Source organism: Ursus maritimus, unplaced genomic scaffold (genome assembly GCF_017311325.1).
Source record: "Ursus maritimus isolate PB19 unplaced genomic scaffold, ASM1731132v1 scaffold_1, whole genome shotgun sequence".
NCBI lineage: Eukaryota > Metazoa > Chordata > Mammalia > Carnivora > Ursidae > Ursus > Ursus maritimus.
In genome coordinates this window covers 91,670,091-91,695,384 of record NW_024423343.1, presented here as the reverse complement: position 1 = coordinate 91,695,384, position 25,294 = coordinate 91,670,091, and the positions used below count along the sequence as shown (strand labels likewise).

The following is a 25,294-nucleotide window of genomic DNA, read 5'->3' as shown; positions in this document are numbered from 1 at the left end:
ATCTCGCATGAGGAGACACACAAGGATTTATGCCTAAGAATATCTACTCCAGAGCTCTCAAATTCGCCTTCCAACATGCTGCTGAGCATCATGCCATTTGGAGGTACATTTGGAACAAGTGAACAACCTCCCAGGCTGTGTTTTTGCCTCAGTGTTGCAGAATTTCAAGCCTGTAAAGGTGAACAGCCTCCCATCTGCCTCCACCTCTCCATCTCCGCGAGCTGACGGATGGCCCAAGGAGACAGCTGGGACTGGGGAGCGTTCACGGGCCCCCACCTGTGCTGCAATCATGCAAAATGTCAGAGGCCCCGAAGGAGTGTCAAGCCGAACCTTCAGTGGCAAGCAGCCTGATGGCCCTCCACAGCTGAGGGCAGCGGGAGGCTGTACTTCCCAGGGCCGTACATGGTACACAAGGCTGACAATGGTGGAGACAGGCGTGAAATGCCCTGTGTCATTTTGGCCTTGCCAAGTTCCTCCTGCACTCACTCCTCCCGCACCCGCCACCTCCGGCACCTCCTTCCTTCTCACAGTATCTTGCTCTCATCTCCAAGTCCCCTGGACTTTGAGTAACAAGGTTGTTTTTAAAAAATGGATTAAAAATGATCAAAGTACCTAAAGAGACACTGTCCAATATGATAGCCATGAGCCACATGTGACGATTTACAGTGCAACTCATTTAAATTAAATCACGCTAGAAATCTAGCCACAGAGCCAGTGTTCCATGGCCCCATGTGGGTGAGGGTTTGAGGACACTGGACCACCGTGCAGCTACAGAACGCGTCCACAACTGCGGAGAGTTCTACTGGGCTGCTCTGGTCTACGGGATAGAAAGAGCAGACCTCCTGCCTTTCTTCTGCCCCAGTCCCCCTCCCTGCGGCGAGCCTGCAGTCAGTCAGCTCTGTACCCTTGCGAGAGTTTCTATATGCCTAAGCAGCGTGCACGGAGGCAACCCTCTATTGTTAAAACCAATGACAAAAGACCCTAAACACTATTTTGCAGCATGCATTCTTCACCTAAGGACGCTTGGAGATCACAAGGTAAGTGTACAAATAGTGCTTCATTCCTTCGGGGGTCTCGTGGCAATCTACGGTCTCCAGGACTACTGTCCCCACCCCACCCTCCTAGCCATGCTCGTCTGTGTCCCCTGGCTCCCTTCCTCCCCAGAACACTTTCATCCTAGCCCAGTGACCATAGCCTCAGGCTCTTTCCTGACTCTAGCCCTTACCTCTTGGCCTAATAAAAACCTAGCTGCTCCCGGGGGGGCGCTGCCTTCCCTACCTCTGAAACAGGGGCAGTGTGTTCTCTCTCATCCACATTCACAGAGCCTCCCTTTCTCGTGCTGAACTCCAACCCAGTCCTCCAGAGTTCTCCTTCGACAACCACAGGCACCAGACACCATCAGAGTGCACCACCCGCTCCAACTCCTTGCCGTCGGCCCCCAGCTCCTGGCCCCTCGCCTTTAGCGACCGACAACAACAGCACCTGCTTCATTGCCTTCATCTCCTCCCCGAATTCTGCAAGCATTCCTTCCACCTCAGACGGGGCACCCAGCCACTGCCTGGCATGACACACGTCCCTGACCCTTGGTTCGCACCCTACGTCAGCCACCCATTTCCAGCCTATCCACACCGATACGAGAACCACCTGTGAAATACTGGATCTTAGCATCTCACTCTCAGATTAGTGCCCCACACCTAAGCAAGCAACATTTCTCATCCCTGAGGACCGTCTGTTAACCCGGCCGTGGCCATCATGCTGAGTGAAAGAAGTCGGTCATAGAAGAACAAATACTCTGTGATTCTCCTTATTCGAGGTACCGAGAGCAATCAGTTCAGAGAAACAAAGTAGAACTGTGGTTGTGAAGGGCTGGGGGAGAGGGATGAGGGTGGTCGTTTAGTAAGTATAAAGCTTCAGATTTGCATGATGAAGAATTTCTGAGACTCCGTTCACAACCATATATGAATAGATTTACTACTACTGAACCATACGTTTACAATGCTTAAGATGGTAAATTCAATGTTATGCAAAACAAAACTACTGAGGCCACACTCTGTAGCTGGATATCTTAACAATTGAGGTGCATAATACAGTAGACCACGGTGTTGCTAAAAGCATCCTCCCGTCCTCCGGGCATCACACACTATCCCATGCAGCCAGCACACACAGTATCAGGCGGCAAGACTGACGAAGCTCCCTTTCCTCCTCGCGCTGGCAATTCCAAGCTCAAGATTCTTTCCGAAGCTTAGAGTCAAAGTAGGACAAATTAGAGGAATTAACTAAGGACCAGTTGGGTATTTCCCCGTTTATTGTTCTCCAGCAACTAAGTGAAAGCTGGTGGTTTTAATAGCTATGCCTCTCATAATTCATTCATGCTCATTAATATGCAAACATCAGTTTCTCAGCTGGCAATGATTCCATGAATTTTTAATTTACATGGGATGAGGCAGAGATTAAAACTTTAAACTAAAGCCAACAATACAAAGGACTGTGGGGCGACGCTTTAATCCGTACACTGAGACTCTCCAAATGAATTTCTGGCATCATCATGTGACCTATCATCTGGGATCATCAAAGCGACTCCTCTGTGAGTTTTGGTTTTTTGGGTATCAGTACAGATATACATTTTTTTAATGATAACCTGTTTGGGGATCACTAAAAACAGTGAAGCCAAACACATTTCTTGTCATCAATCTTTTAATCTTAGAAAAACTCCAGGCCACCTGGCAAACACTCAAAGAGACATCAACTCCATAGAAAAGCTACAATAATTTGTAGATTTGTGACTAATATGTAAGAAACTCATTCCAACATAAAGGAAATCAGATTTTAAAAAGCACATTAGAAGAGAGAAATTGAGAAACACGGAACTCAATTCCTTCTGGAGTTGCAAATCAAATTCCGGATTAGTAATTCCAAAATAAGAAAAGACAGAGGGAAGAGCTTTCTCTTTTGCGGGCAAGGCCCAAAAGAATTATAATATAAGCCACATATGTAATTTTAAATTTCTAAAAGCCACATTAGCAAAAGGAAACAGAAATAAAATTAATGAAATAGTTTAATCTAATATATCCAAAATATTTTTTTTTATTTTATTTTTAAGTAATCTCTACACCTAACATGGAGCTTAGACGCATCAGTCTGAGATCGAGTCGCAAGCTATACCAACTGAGCCAGAGAAGCACCCCGTATCCAAAATATTCTCATATCAATGTGTGATCAATATTTTTTAAATTATTAATAAAATATTTACTTTTTTTTTTTTAACTAAGTCTTTGGAGTGTAGTATTTTACACTGACAACACCTCTTAGGACCAGCTACACCCAAATACTAAAATAGCCACCAGCAGTAACCGTACAGGACAATGCAACTATACAACCAAAAAACCTATGTTCTTCTGACAGGAAAAGGACAAGCTCTTGAAACGTGAGCATATCTCTGGATTATTCTCACTGTATTCCTCAAATAATAGCCAGCAACAACTTGGGTTTTTGTATTAGCTGCTCCTTTGGCTAGACTAGTATTAATTCAACTTTGATCATGATGGTACCATTATTTGAAATTTTACAAAATGAATTTGCTACAATTGTTTTCTTAACTTTTTTCCAACCATAAATTGACTCACTTTAATAAAAAAAAATCTTATCCTGAACAATATCATCTGTGATATCACAGATCTGAGCTTTCATATTTGTTAGAAGACCTAATGCACGTTAAAATAAATACGTAACACTTCAAAGAAGTTTCTGTGTTCTACCTGAAGCCAACAGTAAGATAAAATTTGTCCTCATTTGTGAATCACTTACAGCGTTATCTTGCAAAAGCTTTCCATCTGGCACGTGCACTCCCAGATATATTATTATCTGAGTCCCCTAGCACCTAATATTTGTATCTCAACATTTATACATTTAAGTAGGACAGGCATCCCCATCAAGACTACCTTCCATCTGGGCACCACCAGAAACACAGCAGGGGAGCATTTACTCATTCGTATTCAACTGTCCAAAAGCCACAGAGGTGGTATCAAACTCTCCCCTTAATGCCCAATGACGGCTCAGTCTCAGAGGAGCCCCCTTAATAATTCCTCAATAATTAATAAAGATGGCAGCTAAGGTTTCCTCAACTACATGCCAAACACTGCTCTAAGTTATATATATATATATATTGTCCTGATATACATAACATATATATTACATTACATATTGTGCATATATAATATATATAATACCCCTATAAAGGAGGTGTTGTTTTCCTGCTTTTCCAGATGAGGAAACAGGGCATAGAACACTTAGCAGCTTCCTACGGTCACAGAGCTAGCAAGTGGTAGAGCTAAGATTCAAAGCCAAGAAATCTGACTCTGGCACCTGTACTATCATCAGCCTGGAGATTACAAATGGAATAAAGAATAAGGAAGCTGGGAAAGACATGTTTTATGGTCACAAACTCAAATTCCTCAAAGACAAGGTCATCACCCATAGGATGTAGAGGCTGAGACAAGCCATGTCCTCTAACAGAGAGAGGAATGGAAGACAAGTAGGGTAATTTAGAACACCCTCAAGATGTCTTCCAGAAATTACAGTGGAAAATGCAGCTTATTTAGAAAGAAAGAAAAAAAAAAGCATGAAAATTCAAGAGAACAAAGATTCTACAAACAAAAAGAAAGAGGATGGAAGGATGGATGAATTGAAACATGGACAGATCAGTGGACACATGGACAGGACAGACAGACAAATGAGCATACCAACATTCCCTCCCAACTCAAGAGCGGAGAACAGGGAGAATTATAAAAGGATACCCTATCCGTCTGACCATCCCAAAAGGTGCCTATCACATGGCTGCTAACACAACAGGCACTCTCGAAGTCAATTTGGGTCCTTATTCTCCTCCCTGGGACCAAAGCCGCAAGGTGAGCTACGCTGACAGCCTAATGATGCGGCCCTCCTTTACAAGGTTCCTGCAGCCTGGAAGAACAGCAAAATCCACTTACATGTATTCCCTGTGGGCAGAGTGTACAGCGGCAGCATTGCTGTAACGCCACAGGACAATCGCCGAGGACAGGACGTCGAGGATGGCATCAAACTAGGAGAAGGAGACACGGCGTTAGTGTTTTCCAGAGTTAATAAGGCATGACTGTGAAGACACAAGACACAGAGGCTTGGGATCTGAGCCAGTGACCTCATCATCCTCATGGTGGGTCCTGGGAATCTGGAGCCAAGACCACCCACACGCTAGCCTGGTGGCAGGGCCACAGCTCCGCCTCACACCTCGCGCTGCCCCCACAGACTGAGAAAGCCGCTCTGTGGTGCAGTGGGCTCTGCTTCCTGGGCCCTGGCTCCTAGCACTCTGGAGATATGGGGGGACTGTTCTGACAACTATCTCCCAGCAGGCGAAATCACTGCAGCATCTCCCCCTACAATCCCGAGTAAGAGATTCAGCGTAAGGCTTCTATGCGTCTGGCTCTCAATGAATGGGATCGTTCTACCTGAGCCTCAGGGGTGAGAGTGGGGCCACCCAAGTGTTCTGGGAAATCTGCTCACACTTCAAAATTATATACAAAACGCAATGCTCTTGTTTGAATGAAATGAGCGAATGTGTGAGGGACAGAGACAGAAGAAAGGGGAGAATAGAGCGGGGTGTGGGGGGGGGGTGTGCACGTGCACCCATTTTTCTGGAGAGACTGTCCATACCTTTTTCAAAGGATTCTGAAAGCAATCTACAACCTCCGAAACATTAAGTTCTCACAGCAAGGGGAAGAAGTGGGTTTGGGAACAGGAACACATGCCCTCGGGTACAGGAAACCCTAAAGCTACAGAGGAGGATGCTGGAGCTCTCCAATGAGTCGCTGCACCACATCGCACTTTCCATCTGGAAAACTACAAGCACTAGCACTCTTCTGAACGAACGTGGGAAAACTTCACCCAAACTTTCAACGTGCCCAGCCTGTAAAACATCTGAGACCCGATTTCCCTGACCAATCCCCATCAGGAAGCAGGTTTGGGAGTCAGGCTACCCCTAATGGGGCTAAGACTGACTTGTCTAGTGCCAGCGGCCCCAATCCTAGCCCCCAACACCTCTGCCTGCACCAGCCAATGCTTCTTCTCTCCAGCGTGCGCCCACTTTCACACCTCCAGCCGTGAGGGAGAAACACCAGCTAACGCCCCTCAAACATCCTCTCAACCAGGTGTGGAAAATGAGGTCCCCCTAATCTGTTCTGGAGACCTGTAGAACATCATTGCTGCTTACTTCCATGAAATTGTGATTTTTTATGGAAGCTACTGCCATAAAAGGTTTGTTAGTCATGCTAAGCTCTCATCCGCTAACCACCCTCTGAACGGCGAGCCCAGGGTGAGATGCGTGGGCTCGGGAAAAACGTGCAAAACTTCATAAAAGTACATTTCAGGTTACTTACTGCAAACCCAAAAGCAGAGGCGCTGTACCTCATAACGGAGACAGCTAAAAAGAAAGAAAATATTATTCAGAATATTTTAAGACCTCATGGATATTTTCTCTCATTTCTGAGTATAGTAGCATAGCCGATAGGGCCTTTTAAGCATCCCTGGAAAAGTTCCCAGAGAATTCAGTTAAAAATTAACTGTACTTGTAACACCTATGAACTAAAACAGGTAAAGAATGAAGTGAAAAGGTGTGGACTCCACAGTAACAGTGTCCCTTCCCGCCGCGTCCTCAAGCACCACAGGGCCAGCTTCAGAATGAAAATGCCCAAGCATCTGTCAATCAAACGACTGCTAAGACTTTTAAGAATTTAGCAACTGGGAACAGAGAGCTGGGAACCACATGAAACTATCAGAGCAAAAGTGCCACCATCCACACTGTTCCCATCATAAGGTGGTATCTACACTCACACGCCATTGCTAACACAGGTGAGAGAAATCTCTTGCCCATCAGAGCTTAAAATCCAGTGTAGGCCTCAAGGAAACTTTAGAAAAAAACAATAGCAATGATCTTAAACAAGAGACGTCTACAAATGTAGACTGCACATTCATAATTAAAACATTTCTCCATATTCAAAAATCTATCCACCTTTTTTGGGGGAAGTTAACTGAGTAGCACGTTTACCTAATTCTGTGATCTGTTCTGTGCCAAAGCAACGTCCAGCTTCAAAGACTGTTCTCAGTTTGACTTAATAAAGGCAGATCTCCAAATAAAAGCTGTATTATCAAGCATATGTCCACCCTCCAACACAGAAGGAAGCCCTACCCAATGGGTCAGCAAAGCTTTGAAGCGGATTGTCCCAGGCACAGCTATGACCAAAGGCTGACTTGTGGAGTAAGTGAGGTGTTGGTGTGGGGCATGGAGGTCAATACCCATTTGGACCCCCCCACTCAGCTCACCTCATGTCCCTTCTCTGGGACCCATTCTCTGACGTATCCATTACATCCACAAATGGGCCCTGGACAGCCATACTGTGCTTTGTACCCTTGCCCCCAGCCATAACGGGGTCATGTGACCCAATGTGAACCAAGCATATTTCATTTTCTGTGAATAAGGCATTGAGACCAAGAGTCTAGTTGGTCAATCAATGCTGTTAGAACTGAAACCTGTGAACACGGAAGTGGAGCTGGCCATCGTTTGCTATAAACACCAAGGAGCAGGGAGCCAAGCTTAGGGTAAATACAACTCTCAGGCAAGGAAACCACTGGCTTCTTAATGTTTCCAAGCCCTCCCTGGGGGGTCAGCTATATTCCAGTCCTCAGGCTGCGTAAGGCAAATGCAATTCATTAAATTCCTGGCCATCCTTGGTTCTTGCAAAAAGCTGTTCCAGTTATTCCTGCTGTTGCTCTTACGGGCAGCGGGAGGGAGAAGGCAGAGCCAGCTGTATACAGTGACGGGCTGTAGCTTTCATGGGCAACAGCTGTGGTGGTGCAAAGGAACACCGGCTCTTCCCAAAGAACTCAACTCACAGGCCACGCTGACATGGGCGAAAGGCAGGAGATCCTCCGAGGAGTTGCCCTGAGCACCAAGATAAACTGGAGGACGCTGGGCCTGACTTGCACTGAGTACTCAGTAACTCGTTAATTAAGCTTCATAAAATTTTATAGAAACAAGTATTGGGTTGTTTTTGTTGTTGTTGTTTACTTTACAGCCTGTTTTTACAGTATCTCAGCTGTGTGCTTTCTGTGGGTTACTTCTTTATCAGCAGTGGAAACTTTTTAACTATCTTACACAGACCCTCACTATATACAGCAGGTAACGAAGAGCTGCCCACAACAGAGCTACCGCACTGTCTCTCCCGACCCTGTCTGGCCTGGGCACCATGGAAGGGAGGGCACATCTGAGAAAGCACTCCACTCGCCAGCCCAGAAGACCACCTGCTTTCCAAGAAGTAAACCATTACTTTATTTATTTTTTTTAATGATTTTTTATTATATTATGTTAGTCACCATACAGTACATCCCCGGTTTCCGATGTAAGGCTCGATGATTTAAACCATTACTTTAAAAAAAGCTTAATCAAAAAATTAAAACATGAAAATAAAATAAAATAAAATAAAATAAAATAAAATAAAATAAAATAAAAAGCTTGACTCAGTTATTCGGTAATACCAGACATTTACACAGTGGACTAGAGATTTCAAAGAGGTGTACACCCAGCTGATTCTATGGAGAAACACAAGGAACTTTATCTTAGAGACTCTGGAATCCAACAAAGGAGATGGCCATTGATGGTGGATTTCCCTGACTCAAATGGAGTCACTGTCCATGCTTTCAAACCCTCTCAGAATTATATGGAAAGTTCTGCCTGTGTGAGTGATTCAAGCCTGCCCAGTGGATGAATAGCTTAGAGCACAAGTGCAATATTAATTTTGTTCTATCCCCACGCACCAAGGAAAATGTGAGCAAGAGGGCTCCAGGTTAACCCAGAGTCCTTCACAGAAGGGAAGGACTAACATGTACCATTTACTTATAAATTGCCTCTATCTCATCTCCTTGATGAGACGGAAAGGGAGAAAATGCCAAAAATGCACGGGGAATGCAGGGTACGCTGAAGGGCCCTCCACGAGGCCTTGGCTCGGATAGCTTCCCTTTGTGAGCAGCTCCCCCTTGGAGAACAGCAGGCCTGGGCCAGGATGACCCACCAAGTGAGGGATTACAAGGCAGGTGCTCCTGGAGCCACAGACGTACTTGGCCAAGGGTGGCTGAAAGCCACCCGAGGTCCAACAAAAGTCCAGCAGTGCCTTTAAGGCAGGTGCACCTTCCACAATGATAAGGACCCTTTCAACCTCGGAATTATGCTGCCAGCTGGCAAGCTGCACAGAGAGACCAGCCGGGGGGCAGTCATGAAGTGAGCTCTCTTACCCAACTCGCTCTGGGTCAAGGCTGGGGCCACAGAGCTGAAGGAAATGGAGCCACCGCGGCTGCCAGCTGGTGGTGCGGGGGCCTATATGACAAACACCACCGCTGCTCTGGAATGGAGTGCCCGACTGTCAGAAGCCTCCAAATTCATCCAGAGAGCACAGCTATCAGAACCCCCTAGGGAAATTTTCAAGAACTCTCTTGCTCCTACCATTTAGAACTTATCTCTACCACTCATATTTTAAACATGTACTCCGGGAGCCAGTGGCCACCAACAGCCCACGAGGCATGCAGTTACAGGCCATCGGAGCTTCCTCCCCTAGGGAGAGGAGGTCGGGCAAGGGGCCTTAACGGCCCTCACCCTTTCCATGGTGAGAGTGGCAGCAGACCGCCATCTGATTACGCTGGCCTCACACATCCAAAATACATGCTTAAGCTTTGGGGCTGGGCGCCTTCCTTTTCTGTGTTTTCCTCCCCTACAAGGCACAGAGTCCCTAAAATGTTCATAGGTAAAACGAAGATCTGTAGTTTTGGGGCCTTCCCAGCATCCATCCCTCATTTAGAGAAGGGCACCCTGAGTCTCCTCTGGGGAGAGGTACCCGCCCCCCACCCTCAGAGATTGTGGTTTGGGTAGAAGGACATCTTCACCCCCACTCTCGTATATCCTTGTCCTACGGCCAGAGTTAAAGGTTCAAGGGTGCCACAATTCAATGTGAGCCAGCGAGAATCTGTCCTGAGTTTTGGCTAAAAAGACTGGGAAGGGGATGTCTTTCTAACGGGAGTGTACAGTTGGTCGCACGAAAACAGGAGCTACGGGTAGCAATTCTGCCCTTACAATGAAGCCAACCCAGAGGAAAGCAGAGATGAAGGATAAGAGACACAAATCAGACCCCTGATAACATGGACTGAACCTCTGGAATCAGCCCGACCTGCAGTCTACCCCTCTATTTTGCAAATAGGTCAGCCAAGAATTTCCTTTAATTCGCTCGAGCCAGTTTGAGTTGAGTACATATCACTTGCAGCCGTGAGTCTTAATACAGTTTACCTTGTCCAATAATCCCATGTCCAAAAATCTCTTTCAATGCTTAAGAAATGGAAAAACACTTTACACACAAAAGGTTCCTAGTAGGTTTCTGTAATTTATAATAGCAAAACACTGGATGCAATTTACATGCCCAGCAGTTGGGTGATAATTAAAGTCCGGTCCATTAAAAAAATAAGCTATAGGTAAGATATTTCAAAATGTTGACCAGAAGTACATTTAGTCAATGCTTGTGTGAGCTCATGAGTTAGAATGATGACAGCGACAACACAGAGGTGGTACGATTAGCACCGTCAGCATTGGGTGTCATGGAAAAGGATGGGCCTGGGTCAGGAGGCATTCTGGCTAGCACCACTGCAAACTTAATGGGGAGGTCAGCAGAGGTTTCACTGAGTCGGTGACATCTGAGCAAAGACTTGGAGGAGGTGAGGGAGTGAGCCATGCAGTCACTTGGAGGAAGAACCTTCTAAGTCATGGGAACGGTCAGTGCAAAGGCCCGGAGGTGAAACACCTGGTATGTGTGAGGTCATTTTGCCTGAAGCAAAAAGGAACAAAAGCAAAGTTATGTGATATAGATTTCCTTGCTGTTTGAGCAAAACATTGAGGTCGAAAAGGGCAATGTACAAGATAATGTATGTGCTATAACTAGCTTTACAGTACAACCATGTTTTTAAAATGCACTATAAACAACGAGGGGGATAAAACTCAGACGGTAACAGTAGTGAGTCTGTGGTGGGTAGGGATACTTAGCGGATTTCTTTCTACTATTTTTGTATTTTCCACATTCTTTACAACCACCATACATGACCCTTCAAATCAGAAAAAAGAAATCCATTTTATCTGGGGGAAAAAAAAGTAGCCAACTCCTAACAACATAGCCGAAGTTCTCAAACAGATTCAGAAATCAGATTTATGAGGCACATCGGGGAGCAGGCTGCATGCAAGGCTTCTGGCTGAAGGGAGCACATACGATCATCCCCATCTTCACTGTCGCTCCGTTTCCGAAATCCAGCTCTCTGAGCCAGATCACCTACGTGCGCGGCTGGCTACTGCCGCAGAAGCACACAGGAGGGCCAGGCAAGCCAGGATGTGGCACATAAGCAAAATGTCCCTCACTGTGTAAGGGCTCTCCCGCCTCCTGGGCTTTCACTTGTCCTGCACTCTACTTTCATTTATGTGTCAAGGGAGTAATAACAGCTACACTCCCAGAAGCACACACACAACAGAAGTCTTAAATAAATATTTATACAGGTCCGGTTCAAGACCAGACCTTCTTTAACTAAGTCACACTCGGGCCAGAAGGCCCATCAGCTGGAAACTCAAATTCAAACAGAAAGACAGCTGGAAAATGGAGTGGACCCAGGCAACCCATTGTCAGGACAAAGCCGAATGCAAATCACGCAGCTGAATAAGCAGCAAGCTTTGAGGGAGGGTTGGGGAGGTTCGAAGGGCCTCGGAAATGCACAGAGAGGGAGGCTGCCAGCAAGGCGACTGTGGTCAATGGCACCGAGGGCCCTCAACAACGTCAAACAAAGAATGCCATTTCAATGGCCGGAGAGATTTACAGCAACAATGAGGTCCCATCTGTCATTCTCTCCTAAGTAAGGCAATAATTATCTTGAGCCTTAGCACTCTTTAGCAATACCCCAGGCCCCATAACACCTCGGAGTTGCTAAATTATGTGGCCAGTAAAGCTCCGTTAATAAATCAATCCCACTTTAATTAGACCACCTCTGTCAGTCAGACGCCTAGCAACCACCTCACCCACAGCCAGGTAACTAACCCAACTTGAGAGGCCTTCTTTCCATCGCCCCCTTCATCACGCTTGCGGCAGCCTAGACAGAAGAGCTGGAGCTAAGAGGGGTCAAAATTAATTGGTTTATGTTCAATTCGCTTCAACAGAATGTCCAGTAACTTCCAAACTCTCTCCCACTCAAACAAATTTGTACTTCAATAATCTGTGATAGGATGCTGAATTCTGTCATCACTGCAGGAAAAGACGGAGAAGCAGTTTGAAAAACAAACCAAAATGGCTTCGCCCATTAGACTCCTCATCCTCAGCGGCAGCACAGTGACCTGACTCTGAATTTTATCGGTCTAGACCAGAATTTGCAAAAGGGCCACCCGAGGATAGAATTTCAAAGTTTTTGTTTGACCTACACAGTACTATTCTAATATCAGAATTGGCAACCACCATTTTTAAATCACGAGACTCCACAAATTAAAACAAAGAAGTAACCCGGATGTTTGGTGTCTCTGGGAAACCTGAGATCTGCTGGCGTGGAGCTGTCCCGTGCTCCCAGCAGCACCAGTGCTGCGTCTGGCTGGGGCATGCACCGTTAGCCACCTGCCTCTCCTGCAGCATCAGACCCAGCTGGCCTCCCTCACCTGCCTGGCCACCTCTGGTCTCTAGCTGACCCAGTAGGCTTCAGTGTGGGACTTGGGATGCAGGCCACAAGCAGCGTAAGGGAAAGGACAGTAGCTTCATCTCCATATCCGCAGTTCTCAGCAAAATACCTGCCAAACAGTCATTGTGCTTCCTCCAGTGTTTCCTACTGTAAGGTCTGGCTCTCGGCAAATTACAGTTAGCTGTACCATGGGCCAGGTTCTCAAAACCTGTGTCATTCTTGGAGAGTTTCTGCAGAACCAAGAGTCATTGGTTAGTCCCAGGCAGGCTACAGACGCTGCTCACCCACCCTCCAGGCCTCTGCCAGCCCAGAGCAAAGCAAACCTTTGCCAAGGCCCCAGCACGGGCTACCCAACTTTTATGAATGTTTATGGACTAAGTAAATGATCTACCCTCCCTCATTGGTACGTTGGCTCTAAAGATCTTACTGGCCAGAATTATTAGTGGGAGCATGGTTCTTGCTGAATGTCAATTACATATTTTCCATCACATATGATTTTACTCCTCCCTGTGCTACGGTTCCCTGTGATGCCAGCACAGCTCTCAAGAAAGTAGTCTAGTTTCTGTGGGCAACGGGTGTGGCTGGGCATCCTCAGACGACACTCAGCTCCTGCCCTACAACCTACCCTGTCCAGGCCAACACGAGCAGCCTAAGCTCACCAATCATTCCTTCACTCAACAAATGTTTACTGAGCATCTACTACATGCTGCATACTATTGTGTTGAGCTGGGGATACCACGGTTATTTGCTCAATGATTTGATGAAATATGCCTCTGAAAGCCCTAACTATGCATTAATCACAGAACACTATTTTTGCCTAGTAAATAAAGCATTCATTCAACAGAAAACAGAGATGGGGCAATTGTTTTAACACAGAACCCTCACAGTTTGTCTTCTCTAGCCTTCTGTACTGAGTGTGGTTGCCGGGAATTTTAAGTGTGAATGCTCACTCTCAGCCTATTCTTTCTAACTTGGCTCAGCACCTCTCCTCTGCCATCCCAAACCCCCATCCCCACGGCCCTCACCTTGTACCACCCCGATATGATCCTTGTCTTCCCCAACCAGCTTAGGAAAACCTTAAGTCAGGGGTTACACTGTATTCAACTCTCTATCCCCAGGGCCTGTGAAAGCACTAGCACATAGATGGTGCTCAATAATGTCTTATTGAGCAATACATGTTTGAGCAATCTCTAAACCTAATAGTAGTGTCTGGTTTTTATTTAACATGCAATGAATAATTCATGCCAGAATCAAAAGCTGATAATGCTCTGGGTAATGAGAGCTGGCAATAGTGTGAAAGTTGCCACCTAATGTCATCCTTTGTCAGATCACTAAGAGGGCCCTTCATCTGACACTGCTGACACACCACACAGTGGACCTCTTTGGCGTAAAGACTTGCTAAAGGAACTTTTTAAAAAACAGAACCTATCATGGGGAAGAGGAATACAATGAAAAAGACTTCAAAGACTTAGCCTAAAGAAATGGTGCTGAATAAATATTTACTCAGTGGAGCTCAATCAAAGTCATTAGAAGACCATCAGCATTATTACTTGGAGAATAAAAGCCAAACATAGTAGAATAAAGATCTTTTCTCCCCTCCTTTCCTACCAGTCTCCTCTATAAAACCCACCAAAGCAATGAGAAGCAGGGGACACTAGAGCAAGAATATAATGATCAAAGAAACTAGCAAATGGTCAACCTCAAACCCCCAATCATAAAGGAAACCTACAAAAACATTAAAATTTACCTTACACCAAGGAAGATGTTGAGAACTGATAACATACCTGAATCAGATCTTAGGCAGAGCTCGGAGTGCTCCACAATTTGGCGCTACTATCACCCAGAGCCCAGACAATTACCCCTTATAGGCATATCAATTTGGGGAGTAGCAGCACCCACTTCTGAGCCCTTTCCTCATAATCCACACACTACCGAGCAAGGGAGGTGAAACCCAAGAAGTGCTCAGACAGCCACAGGTGTAAGAACCAGGCAGCTGGAAAACCAATGGCATTTTCAATGAGAAGAGCAGAGGTTGCACAGTCACCCGTGCAGTCTTCTCTTGCTCACCAGGAAGCGAGATGCTCGCTGAGGGAGACGACCAAGATCGGAGGTGAAGCGCCCTGAGGAAAGAATACTCAAATTAAAGCCACATGCTGCTCCTTTCACACCCCCTGCTCTTCAGAAAGCCCTGATTTTTGAACAGTGAGGTACTGGCAGACTGGCAGACAGAACCAGGGAACCAAAGAGAATTAAGACGTGCATTCAGCAAGCATAAGTCATGACCCAAGTACTAGTTATTTCTGTAGTAGCCACCAACAGTGAGAAAATGCAATTTAAAAAAGATACTATTTTGAACAGAAAAGATCAAATACCTGGAAATAAATGAATGAAAAAAGTGTAAGACCTCTACCTAGAAAAAGAATAAAACGTGATTGAGAGAAATTAAAGAAGACTAAACATATGGGAGGGATACACAATGTTCATGGGTAACAATATTGATATTAGCAACCAAAATTCTAGCCGGTTTTTTTTTGTTTGTTTTCTTGGGGTTGGTTTTTGTTTTTTTTGTTTGTTTTGTTTTTTTTTTGGTGAGAGTAAGATGATTCTCAAGTTTAAGTGGAATGTCAAAGTCGAGAATAGCTAAGATAATACTGAACAACAACCAAAAAAACCCTGGAAGACAGTCACCACCAGATATCAAGATTTATTTCAAAGTTTCAGTAATTGAGGCAGAATAGTACTGGTCTAAGGATAAACAAAAAGACCACAGAGCAAAATCAGATCCACACATAGATGGTCACTTGATTTATAACAAAGGCACTCCTGAAGAACACTGGGGAAAAGAAAGATCTTTTCAATAAATGGTACTGGGACATTGACTCTACCTCACACCATACACAAAAAACAATTGGGGATGAACTGCAGGTATATATGCTAAGTACAAAATAACCCAGTAGATATCTGAAATATAATATGGGAGAATATCTTCATAATCTTGTGGAAAGAAAAAGATTTCTTAAACAGGACATAAAAGCATTAATCATAAAGGGAAAGATCAGTAAATTAAACTACATTATAAGACCCCACTGAAAGAGCAAAACAGCAAGCCATGGAGTGGAAGAAGATGTTTACAATAAGAGGAAAACAACCCAAAAGGAAAATGAGCAAAGAATTAAGCTTCTTATGAAAAATGATACACAAATGACCAAGAAACATATGAAAACATGCTCAATTTCATTAAAAACAAGGGAAAATAAAATTAAAATCACAAAGAGATACCACTCTACAAGAAAAAAGGCTGACCATTTCAAATATTGGCAAGTATGTATTCCAACTGGAACTCTTAATAACTGCTGGTGGAAGTGTAAATAGGTATGAACGCTTTAGAAAAGTGGTTGTCAATATCTATAGAAAAATGATCATACTCTATGGCCTAGTCATTCCACTCCTAGATATATACCCCAAAGAAATGCATACATATGGATGTAAGAAGACACTTATAAAACCATTCACAGCAGCATAGTTAGGACAGGTTTCGTAACTGTCACAACTGGAAACAACCCAAATGCTCAACAGTAGCATGGGTAAACTGTGGTATCTTCATCAATGGAATACAGCAGTGACAATAAATGAGTTACAGCTACTTGTAATTACATGTACAAATCCCAACAAACAATGATAAAGGGAAAGGAAGGAAAACAAAGCATTCGCTGAACAGATGATCTATGTATGATTCTGTTTGTGTAACATTTGAAAACAGACCAAGCAATGCGGGGTGGTAGAATTCAGGATGTGGTTACCTCTGGAGAAGGGTGGAGGGAACGGGAGGGGACAGGAGAAGGACTTCTCAAGCGAAAAGGTGAGTGGGTGTGAGTGGTGGTTATATACATATGTTCATTTTGTGAAAATTCATCAAACTAAAATTTTGATCTGTGCATTCTTTGGATATCTATTATACTTTAATTTTTTAAAAAGGAATACTTACAAATCAGCACTTAAAAAAAAAAAAACCCAAGAGCCTAAAATATAAGAAAAGATATGAACTAACAATTTTAGAAAAAGAATCTAAAACAGCCAAGAGGGTGAAATTGGTTAAAAGAAAACATCAGGAGCACCTGCGTGGCTCAGTTGAGCGTCTGGCTCTTGGTTTCAGCTCAGGTCATGATTTCAGGGTTGTGAGATTGAGGCCCTGTCAGGCTCTGTGCTCAGCGGGGAGCCTGCCTAAAGATTCTCTCCCCCTACCCCTCCTTCCTTCTTAAATAAATAAATCTTTAAAAAAAAGAAAAAGAAACATCAGTTCCATTTCACCTATCAGAATGGCAAAATAAAAGAATTTTTCAAACGCCAAGTGCCAAGTGTTGGGGAGGGTTGGTAAGGGGATACAAATCCTTTCATTCGGTGCCAGTGGGAAAAACTTCTTCAATGATAAACTTGGAGATGTTTAGCAAAATGTAAGACACACATCTATCGAACCCAGCAGTTCTACTTGGAGAAACGTATTCTATACTTGTACTGGCACACGGGCAGAAAGAATACATACAAGAGTGTTTATTACAGATGTATAACAGCGAAACATTAACCATGTAGACATCCATTCATAAGGGAGTGATTTAATAAGTTATCGTACATTCATACTATGGAATGATACCGTTAAGTTCTTGAAAAGATTTGTCGTGATGCAAAATGTAATGAGTGACTAAAGCAAGGCAGTGAACAGAGTGATTACTAAAGCATGTGTGTGTGTGCGCGCGCGCGTACAGAAATAAATACACACAGGGGCGCCGGGGTGGCACAGTGGTTAAGCGTCTGCCTTCGGCTCAGGGCGTGATCCCAGCGTTATGGGATCGAGCCCCACATCAGGCTCCTCCGCTATGAGCCTGCTTCTTCCTCTCCCACTCCCCTCGCTTGTGTTCCCTCTCTCACTGGCTGTCTCTATCTCTGTCAAATAAATAAATAAAATCTTAAAAAAAAAAAAGAAAGAAAGAAATACACACATAGGCAGATAGAACGTCAGGAAAGTTACACCACCTGTGGATGATGATCGCTTCCGAAGGGACTGGGAGTGGAGGTGGAAAGGATGCCCCCACTCCACTGTTTATCCTTCTGTATGCTTTGGTTTTCCTACTCTGTGTACGTGCCTGCGTGTACTTCCAAGGTGGAGACAGAGGTTCGTGTGCCACCACCAAAGACAGAAGCCTGACCACTTCAGATGTGGCCGCTGTGAATCAGTTAGCGTGTCACTGCTTGCCATCGTGGGCTTAAACGGGATTTGGCCAAAAAGGGCTTGTGCAGAGACTGAAGCGACCAGCATTTTAGACTACCTGTGCCTGCTCTCCAGTGAAAAACCGATTAGATCTACAATCAGTCAACATCCACAAAATAAAATAGTCGGAGATCTCCCAAAATTAAAGTCCCGGTGATAGCACCTTTCTCCATTTGCAACAAAGTGTTTCCTTTCTAGTTGGGCACGATGCTAATGGAGAGTCAAGAGGAAGAGGAGCAAATGCAAATCTTCTCAATGACAACTGTCCTGGACGTTCCCTGGGTAGATACAAAGGTCAGAAAACGTCTTTCATGGTAAGTAAGTAGGTCAAGTCTCTACTCAACTACATTGCCTCATTTGTTAGGGCTTGAAAACTTCTATGCTCTCTTTCTTCAAGATGGCTATCAGACGAGAGGTAGTTAATTGCATAACCTGAACATTCTCATCACTTAAAATAATAAAACTAGACCCAAATAAGATTTGTAATAGAATAAGGTAATTTACTCAACAAAAGTGATTCATTTTGTTTGAAAGCTTGTGTTAACTGATGTACTTTGGGGTACCCAAGGTCTATTATGTTCCAATAAACTATCACCAACTTTCATTAACCTTGAGCATGAGTGGTTACAGCCTACAAACAGGCAGAAACAAGAACAAAAGGACAGAAATTTTGAGTCTTGTTTCTAAGTCAACAAACGCACTAGCTACAGCCTGTGCCCTGTGAGCGTTCTAAAGGGAGGAGAATATACAACAGCAAAGAAAAGACATCATCAGATCCATCATACAATCAATACAACTTCACAAGAGAAGTGTGGGGATCAGTCACAGGAACAAATATGGAAGATTCAACCCTCCAGAGTGAATTATAGAGACACCATGATGTCACGAAGCCAAAGACCCACAGGGCAGCTGTTACCCTGATACAAATGACCTGAACTGAGCTCTGATAGGATGTTATAGATGGAAAGCTGTGTTTTTGGCATTTTACATGAACTGGGACAATCTCCCAGTGATATTGAACTATAAATCAAAGATGAAGCCGTGCTGATGCCCCCAGAAGAAAATAAAAGTAAAGAGTCATGGTTTTTCTTGATCCTATGACAATAATTCTTCCCTGATAGGATCAACTTCATTTCCGCTCAGTGCTCATAAATAACTCATAACTAGGCATCAGGACAGTGAATTAAACATTGCTGAACTCTCTGCCATGGCTGGCCCATCCAGCACAGAGTTCTTCAAAATATTTCTCAGAACACTGTAGGTTTAAGCTGCACCTACACTGCTTGGATCCCACAATGCTTCTCACTCGCCCCCCTCCACCTCATCTCAGTCAGAGCAACTTCCTTCTCACCCCTGTTAAGAATTAGGGTTCTATCGGGGCGCCTGGGTGGCACAGCGGTTAAGCGTCTGCCTTCGGCTCAGGGCGTGATCCCGGCATTGTGGGATCGAGCCCCACATCAGGCTCCTCCGCTATGAGCCTGCTTCTTCCTCTCCCACTCCCCTTGCTTGTGTTCCCTCTCTCGCTGGCTGTCTCTATCTCTGTCAAATAAATAAATAAAATCTTTAAAAAAAAAAAAAGAATTAGGGTTCTATCGAAATCTAATTGCAAGGATTCAGTTAACAACACCTTAAAAACACTTATATGAATGAAGACTCCTTATCCACATCAACAAGGGGGATGGTCTTCACACTACATGCCAACCTTTGTAGGTAGGACTAGGGTTCTAACCCCAATCACATCCCTAGTCCCTGGCCCAGATCGAGCCTCTCATGTAATTATTGCCCGTCAGGAAAATAAGGCCATATTCTGGTTCCATACTCAGAGATGGTCCTCAAAGGTGTCCACAGCTACCAACAACCAGTAGGACCCACAACACTCAGCTTTGTGGATATCAGACAACTTTTTCCTGGGATCCCCACAGACACATACACTAGACAGCTGTTTTTACTTGTTCTGCTCTCTTCTTTCTTCTGATAAAAGAAATCTTCTTTTGGGGGCTCTTGCCCATCTCAGTAGGGGTACCCTACCTTCAGTGACAATGCAAGGCTACCACATATTGGACAGCTGGCCTGAGAACGAAGCTGACATGGAAGAAAGGTGAGAGGAGAGAAAAGGAAGGAGGGGGAAGGGAGAAAAATCTAATTCTGACAACTTCACGTGAGGCTATGGATCCGGCCAGGTGTATTCTGTAATATGTTCTCATTTATTTTGCTTAAACTAATACAAGGGCTCTATTGTTTGTGTCTGGAATACCCTTGACGGCTACAACATACGTACGTCTCTTTCAATCAGAACACTCAATGTGAAGGCTCACGCTCCTCCCCCACTCATGTTGGCTTCACTTCAAAGATAAATTAGGAATCAATTCACAGGAGGATTTCTTCAAACAATAAGCTCCCCTCAAATCATAAATAGCCTCAGTCTTAAGAATCCAATTATGTCCAATTCAACAACACAGGAGGACACACAATAGGTAAAACATACAGCTAACAGGATAATGGATAAAACGATATTGCCTAGTTACTGTCTCACTTTGCACTGACTCCTTCTTCCTTGTGTTTATCTTCTTACAGTCGAAAGCACACATCTAATGGCCAACTAGGCTATGGTTTGACCACAAAACAAGCGGATTTCTGCCAGCTCACTCTCACTGGCCTCTACCATGACCTTGTCTCATTACCAAGTTAAGGGGAAAGAAGCCTAAGGTACTGAAATAATTTTTACTCGGGGGGGAAAAAATCCCAAGAATTTAACTTTATAGATTTCCAGAGAGTCTTAGAGTATCCATGTCAGAGGTCTTTATCTCTTGATAGCGGGGCTTCTCAACCTTGCTACTATGGGCCAGATCACTTAAACAGGACATAAAAGCATTAATCATAAAGGGAAAGACCACCCCCAGGTTTGGTGATTCACCAGAAGTGCTCACAGGAATCAGCATTTTAGTTATACCCATGGCTGAGATTTACTACAGCAAAAGGGTACAAAGCCAAATCAGGGAAGGGAAAAGGTGCATGAAGTGAAATGCAGAAAAGACAAGGCATAAGCTTTCATAGACCTCTCCCAGAGAATCCAGGAAGGATGTGTTTAATTCTTCCAGCAATAAGTTGTGACAACATGTACCAAGTGTTGTCTACCAGGGAAGCTCGTTAGAGAGTCAGCACCCAGGGATTTTATCAGGGGCTCATCACATAAGAACCTTCTGTCTAGCACATACCAAAATTCCAGATTCCCAGAAGGCAAGCAGGTGTTCAACATAAACCACGTTGCTCGTACAGAGAGTTTAGGCTCAGTGAGCCACTCTCACCATTGAGAGAAAGTTTAATACCAGGGTAGAAAACCGTTGACTAGCCAAGTTCCTACATGCCACCCAAAGACAAACCCTGCCAGCAGGCGTTTCCAAGGACAGGCAGCATGCATCTGCTATGGGCACACCCGGTCTGCACAGGCCCAAAGCTTAATTCCTCACATTAAGGTGAGAGCTGAGCCCTCAGACATGGAGTGGCTTGCCCCAAATCACACAGCACAGCTAGAACTAGCACCCAGGTCTCCAGATTCGCAGAGAGGGGGACATACAGACACCCTCGCCCTCAGCTTCCAGACACACGCACACACATCTTCCAGGGAAGTTCGCTTCGGAGTCTGCAAATGAGGACGACACCAAGGCAGCTGTGATTCTCAGTCCACAAACTCTCCATGGCAACATTAATTATATCCATCGGCTGAAAGTTTCACTGACGGAACAAGTATAACGTTTAAGATCCTACCACTATGCCTCCTTTTAGAAAAAGACACCTTTCCAACTCAATTTAATTTGAAAACTCCAAGCTCATTATCACTTTAATTAAAATCATACATTTTCACTTAAAGCTAGAAGAGTCCTCAGAGGTGGTCTATCAAGTTCAATATCTTTATTTAACAGAAAAGGCACTGGGGTCCAGACAGGGAAGCAACGTGACCGAGGCCACATCATCGACACATGCCACAGTCCTGCTCTCCCCACCTTCAGTCACGTGCCTTCCTGGTGCGTCTTGCTGTCCTACCAGCCTAGGCTCAGAGCTCAGACGACCATACGCTTATTATAGGCCCTTAAGTGCTTAATGATCTGAAATGTGTTCCTCCTCATGACCCGTGCAGGGAAGTCTGTAGAGCCCTGCAAAAAGCCAATATTCTTCAAATAAGAGAGCTAATAAAAATGCTGCACTGGAGTAGATTTCATAGGACACTTAGATGCTATTTGTATGCATTCCCTTTTAAATATTCACAGTTACCCAGACATACAACACAATGCTGAATCGGCAAAGATTCAACATGCCCGAGATCTCTCTGCCCCACACATGAAGCCACTGGATGGACCACCAAGGGGCCTTCCACAGGCCGCCTAGCTCCTGAGCAAGCCGTGCACGTGCACACAAAAGAACAATATGGGGCTTATTTACATGACCAGAGGAAACAGAGGTTGGAGGCTTCCAGGCACGTTACCATTACTACACCACGCAAACAGAGCCAGCCACAAAAGCTCGTGAAGACCAGTCACTGCTCTTCAGAACAGATTCTCATTGTGCGCAATCCAGCAACTGGAAAAACCCAAGTGAGGAGAATGTTTCCATCGTCTAATACGAAATACACACCAAATGTAAAAACTGATGGGTTGAAGGAACTCAGTCTAAAAGGTGACACTCAAGGTGTATGAGGAAAGTGGAAACCCAGTGCTTCTCAACTGGGGGCATGGTGGCCTCCTAGGGGACACCTGGCAACCTCTGCAGACCACTGTGTTGTTGCAGCTGGGGGAAAGGGCAGATATAACCAGCACCTTGTGAGCAGAGACCAGGGGTGCTGGTAAGCGTCCTACGATGCACAAGACAGCCTCCACAACAAAAGTGATCTGGCCAAAAGTATCAAAAGTACCAAAGCTGAGAAGCCCCGCTTTCAAGAGATAAAGGCCAATTCATATCTGGATAAATTGAGAATTTTGTGCTGTTTTGTTAAGTACAATGATACATAAATTAAATTCAAACAATAAAATAGCATTCAAGTCATAATTCAATTAACCAGAGGATTCCTGTTGCCATAAATTTTCGGCAGAGTTTTAGGTTGTTTCTTTCACTGTCTTAAGGCTTGTGTCCTTTCATTCGGCAAAATGTCAGTGCCTCTTGGCTGGAATTTGGCCATTATTCTTGGGATGGCAGTTGCAGGTCTGCCTCCATTATGAGAGCCCAGGGAGTTAAGGACCCTCCGGTGACCTTGGAGAAGGACCCCCAGTGCAAAGCTTGCCCAGCCAGCCATCAGCTGTTACACAGCCTTCGTGCCAGCGCCTCCAGCTACCACTCAGCAGCTTGTATATTTTTAATTACATTTCTAAGGGTTTGGAGCAAGATATTCAAAACCACGATGAAAACACTGGTAAATCAAGAGAGCAATTAGGAGTGAGAAATAAAACCCATATTCCCAAACAGTAAAGCAGCAGCAGATCCTGGTAACTCAGGAAACAGAGTACGTGAATACAATAAAGATAAATAACATCTGTACATGGTGTGTTTATAGGGGGAAAAAATGGCCAAGCATTAAGACAGCAAAACAGCCAGGGCAGACTATGCCAAAAATCCAGGGAGGTATGTTCAAATGTCGTCTTCTCCAAAATTATTTACTACCTGCCACGGACTTTCGGTATTCCTCAACTGTGCTCCCAGAAAAAAATTAAAAATAGGAAATAAAATTTAAAAATAAAAAATAAACAAATTTGCACCCAGAAAACACCCATTTAGACAAAGAAATTATCTGAAGATCAAATGGGAGGGTAAACTCATTAACAGGAGCTGATGTGCTTGCAGGTTTCCCAGCTGCAGGATGGGAACAGATTGCACGACGGCTCCCTTCGGATGCAAAGCCCCACGTACAGCTGTGCAGGCTGCTCACTGCCCAAGGGCCTCCTGCCCAGGGGGTTTAGTGAGAGCAGAAACTCAGGCCAGTGGGCTAGCCAAGCTGAGCACCCCGGTATGAGGAGTGCATCCACACTTAGGAAAGAGAGCTTTCTTCTAATATGCTCAAAGGTGTCCCATGGCCTAGCGGCAAATAGACTGCTCAGTAGAGAAAGAGGCGGGAACCATTTGTCAAGCAAGGTCAGCCCAAACAAGTGGGGAGAAAAGGGGCAATGTAGGGCTCCTGAGCATGTGGAATGAAAGACCAGATGTGGGGGGAGGGGAGAGAGAAAAATCACCTACTTGCCCTTGGATTTTTTTTCGGCATAGCTTGAGTGAGAAGAATCAAGAAGGAAATGATCAGAAAGCACAAGTACTGCTATCTGGGGATAACTTCATAAAGATGCTTGGCCTTGATTTTTCACCCACAAAATGGGATCTGCTTAAAGTGATTTGGAAATAAATCCACCTCAACGTGGTCAGAACCCCCCACCCCCAACCCCCACCATTCCTGCCTCCTCCGTTCATCCAAGAGCTGAGGCTGAGAATTGTGTCCTGCCCCCCTCCCCTTGTCAGACAATCCCCCCACCCCCGGGGGAAGGCTCACACCTGCCTACATGCTTTTACTGAGGGCCTGCCATGTGGCAGGGCCACTACAGTGAATAGAACAATCCCTGCCCCTCGGCTCCTGTTTGGTGGGGGAGACAGACACAAAGGTAGCATCCTTGGGACTATTCCATGCCATGCCACCCCTCCATGTCACATTCCTGTGAGAGAGGGCCACTTCCCAGCCCCTAGGAAGACACAATGCATTTGCTGTGGCCATCTGTCCCGGTTGGTCTGAAAGGGAACACAGAAGATTTCACCAAGGAGCCTAGTTCTATTTCCAGTTTGGCAGGATTTCCACAGGTGAAAGAGAGAACATCCCATGTCAAAACAAGGCCAGTTTGGGGGAGAAAGGTTTCTAAGCAGTACTGGGCCTCAGGGGAATCATGAGGCTTATGGAGCGCCCTGGGACTTGCCCCCAAAGAGGCAGGCCCAGGGACACAGAGGGGAAGTTCCCTGTATAAAGAAGGATGAGGAAGGACCTTGGGCGATGCCCATGCGTAAGAGGTGTGCAAAGATGGAAGAGTCAGGGAGGAAACGAAAGGAACCACGGGGCTGGACAAACAAGAGCTGGAAGGCTTGGTGCCGTAGTGGTCGAGGGAGGAGTTATCGGGGGTTGACCATCAGCAGTGTCCACGGGTGGACAAGCCCCTGAGGAAAGGGCACTTGACTGGTCAGCTGAGGGGTAGGGGGGAGGAGGGACACAAAGTAAGAATAGAGGGGATATGAGGGTTTTGAAATCTCTTG

At 45.0% G+C, this 25,294-nt stretch overlaps 1 protein-coding gene across 1 annotated transcript in view; it reads right to left on the bottom strand.

Annotated features, from left to right (window-relative positions):
• Window positions 1–25,294, bottom strand: part of TMEM163 (transmembrane protein 163) — a 219,210-nt gene that overhangs the window by 79,878 nt on the left and 114,038 nt on the right. Inside the window, exons 3-4 of the mRNA XM_040645516.1 lie at window positions 6,408–6,451; window positions 4,986–5,077 (exon numbers count right to left, since the gene is read on the bottom strand). Of these exons, the coding sequence (XP_040501450.1) occupies window positions 4,986–5,077; window positions 6,408–6,451 (136 nt within the window). The remainder of the gene's footprint in view (window positions 1–4,985; window positions 5,078–6,407; window positions 6,452–25,294) is intronic.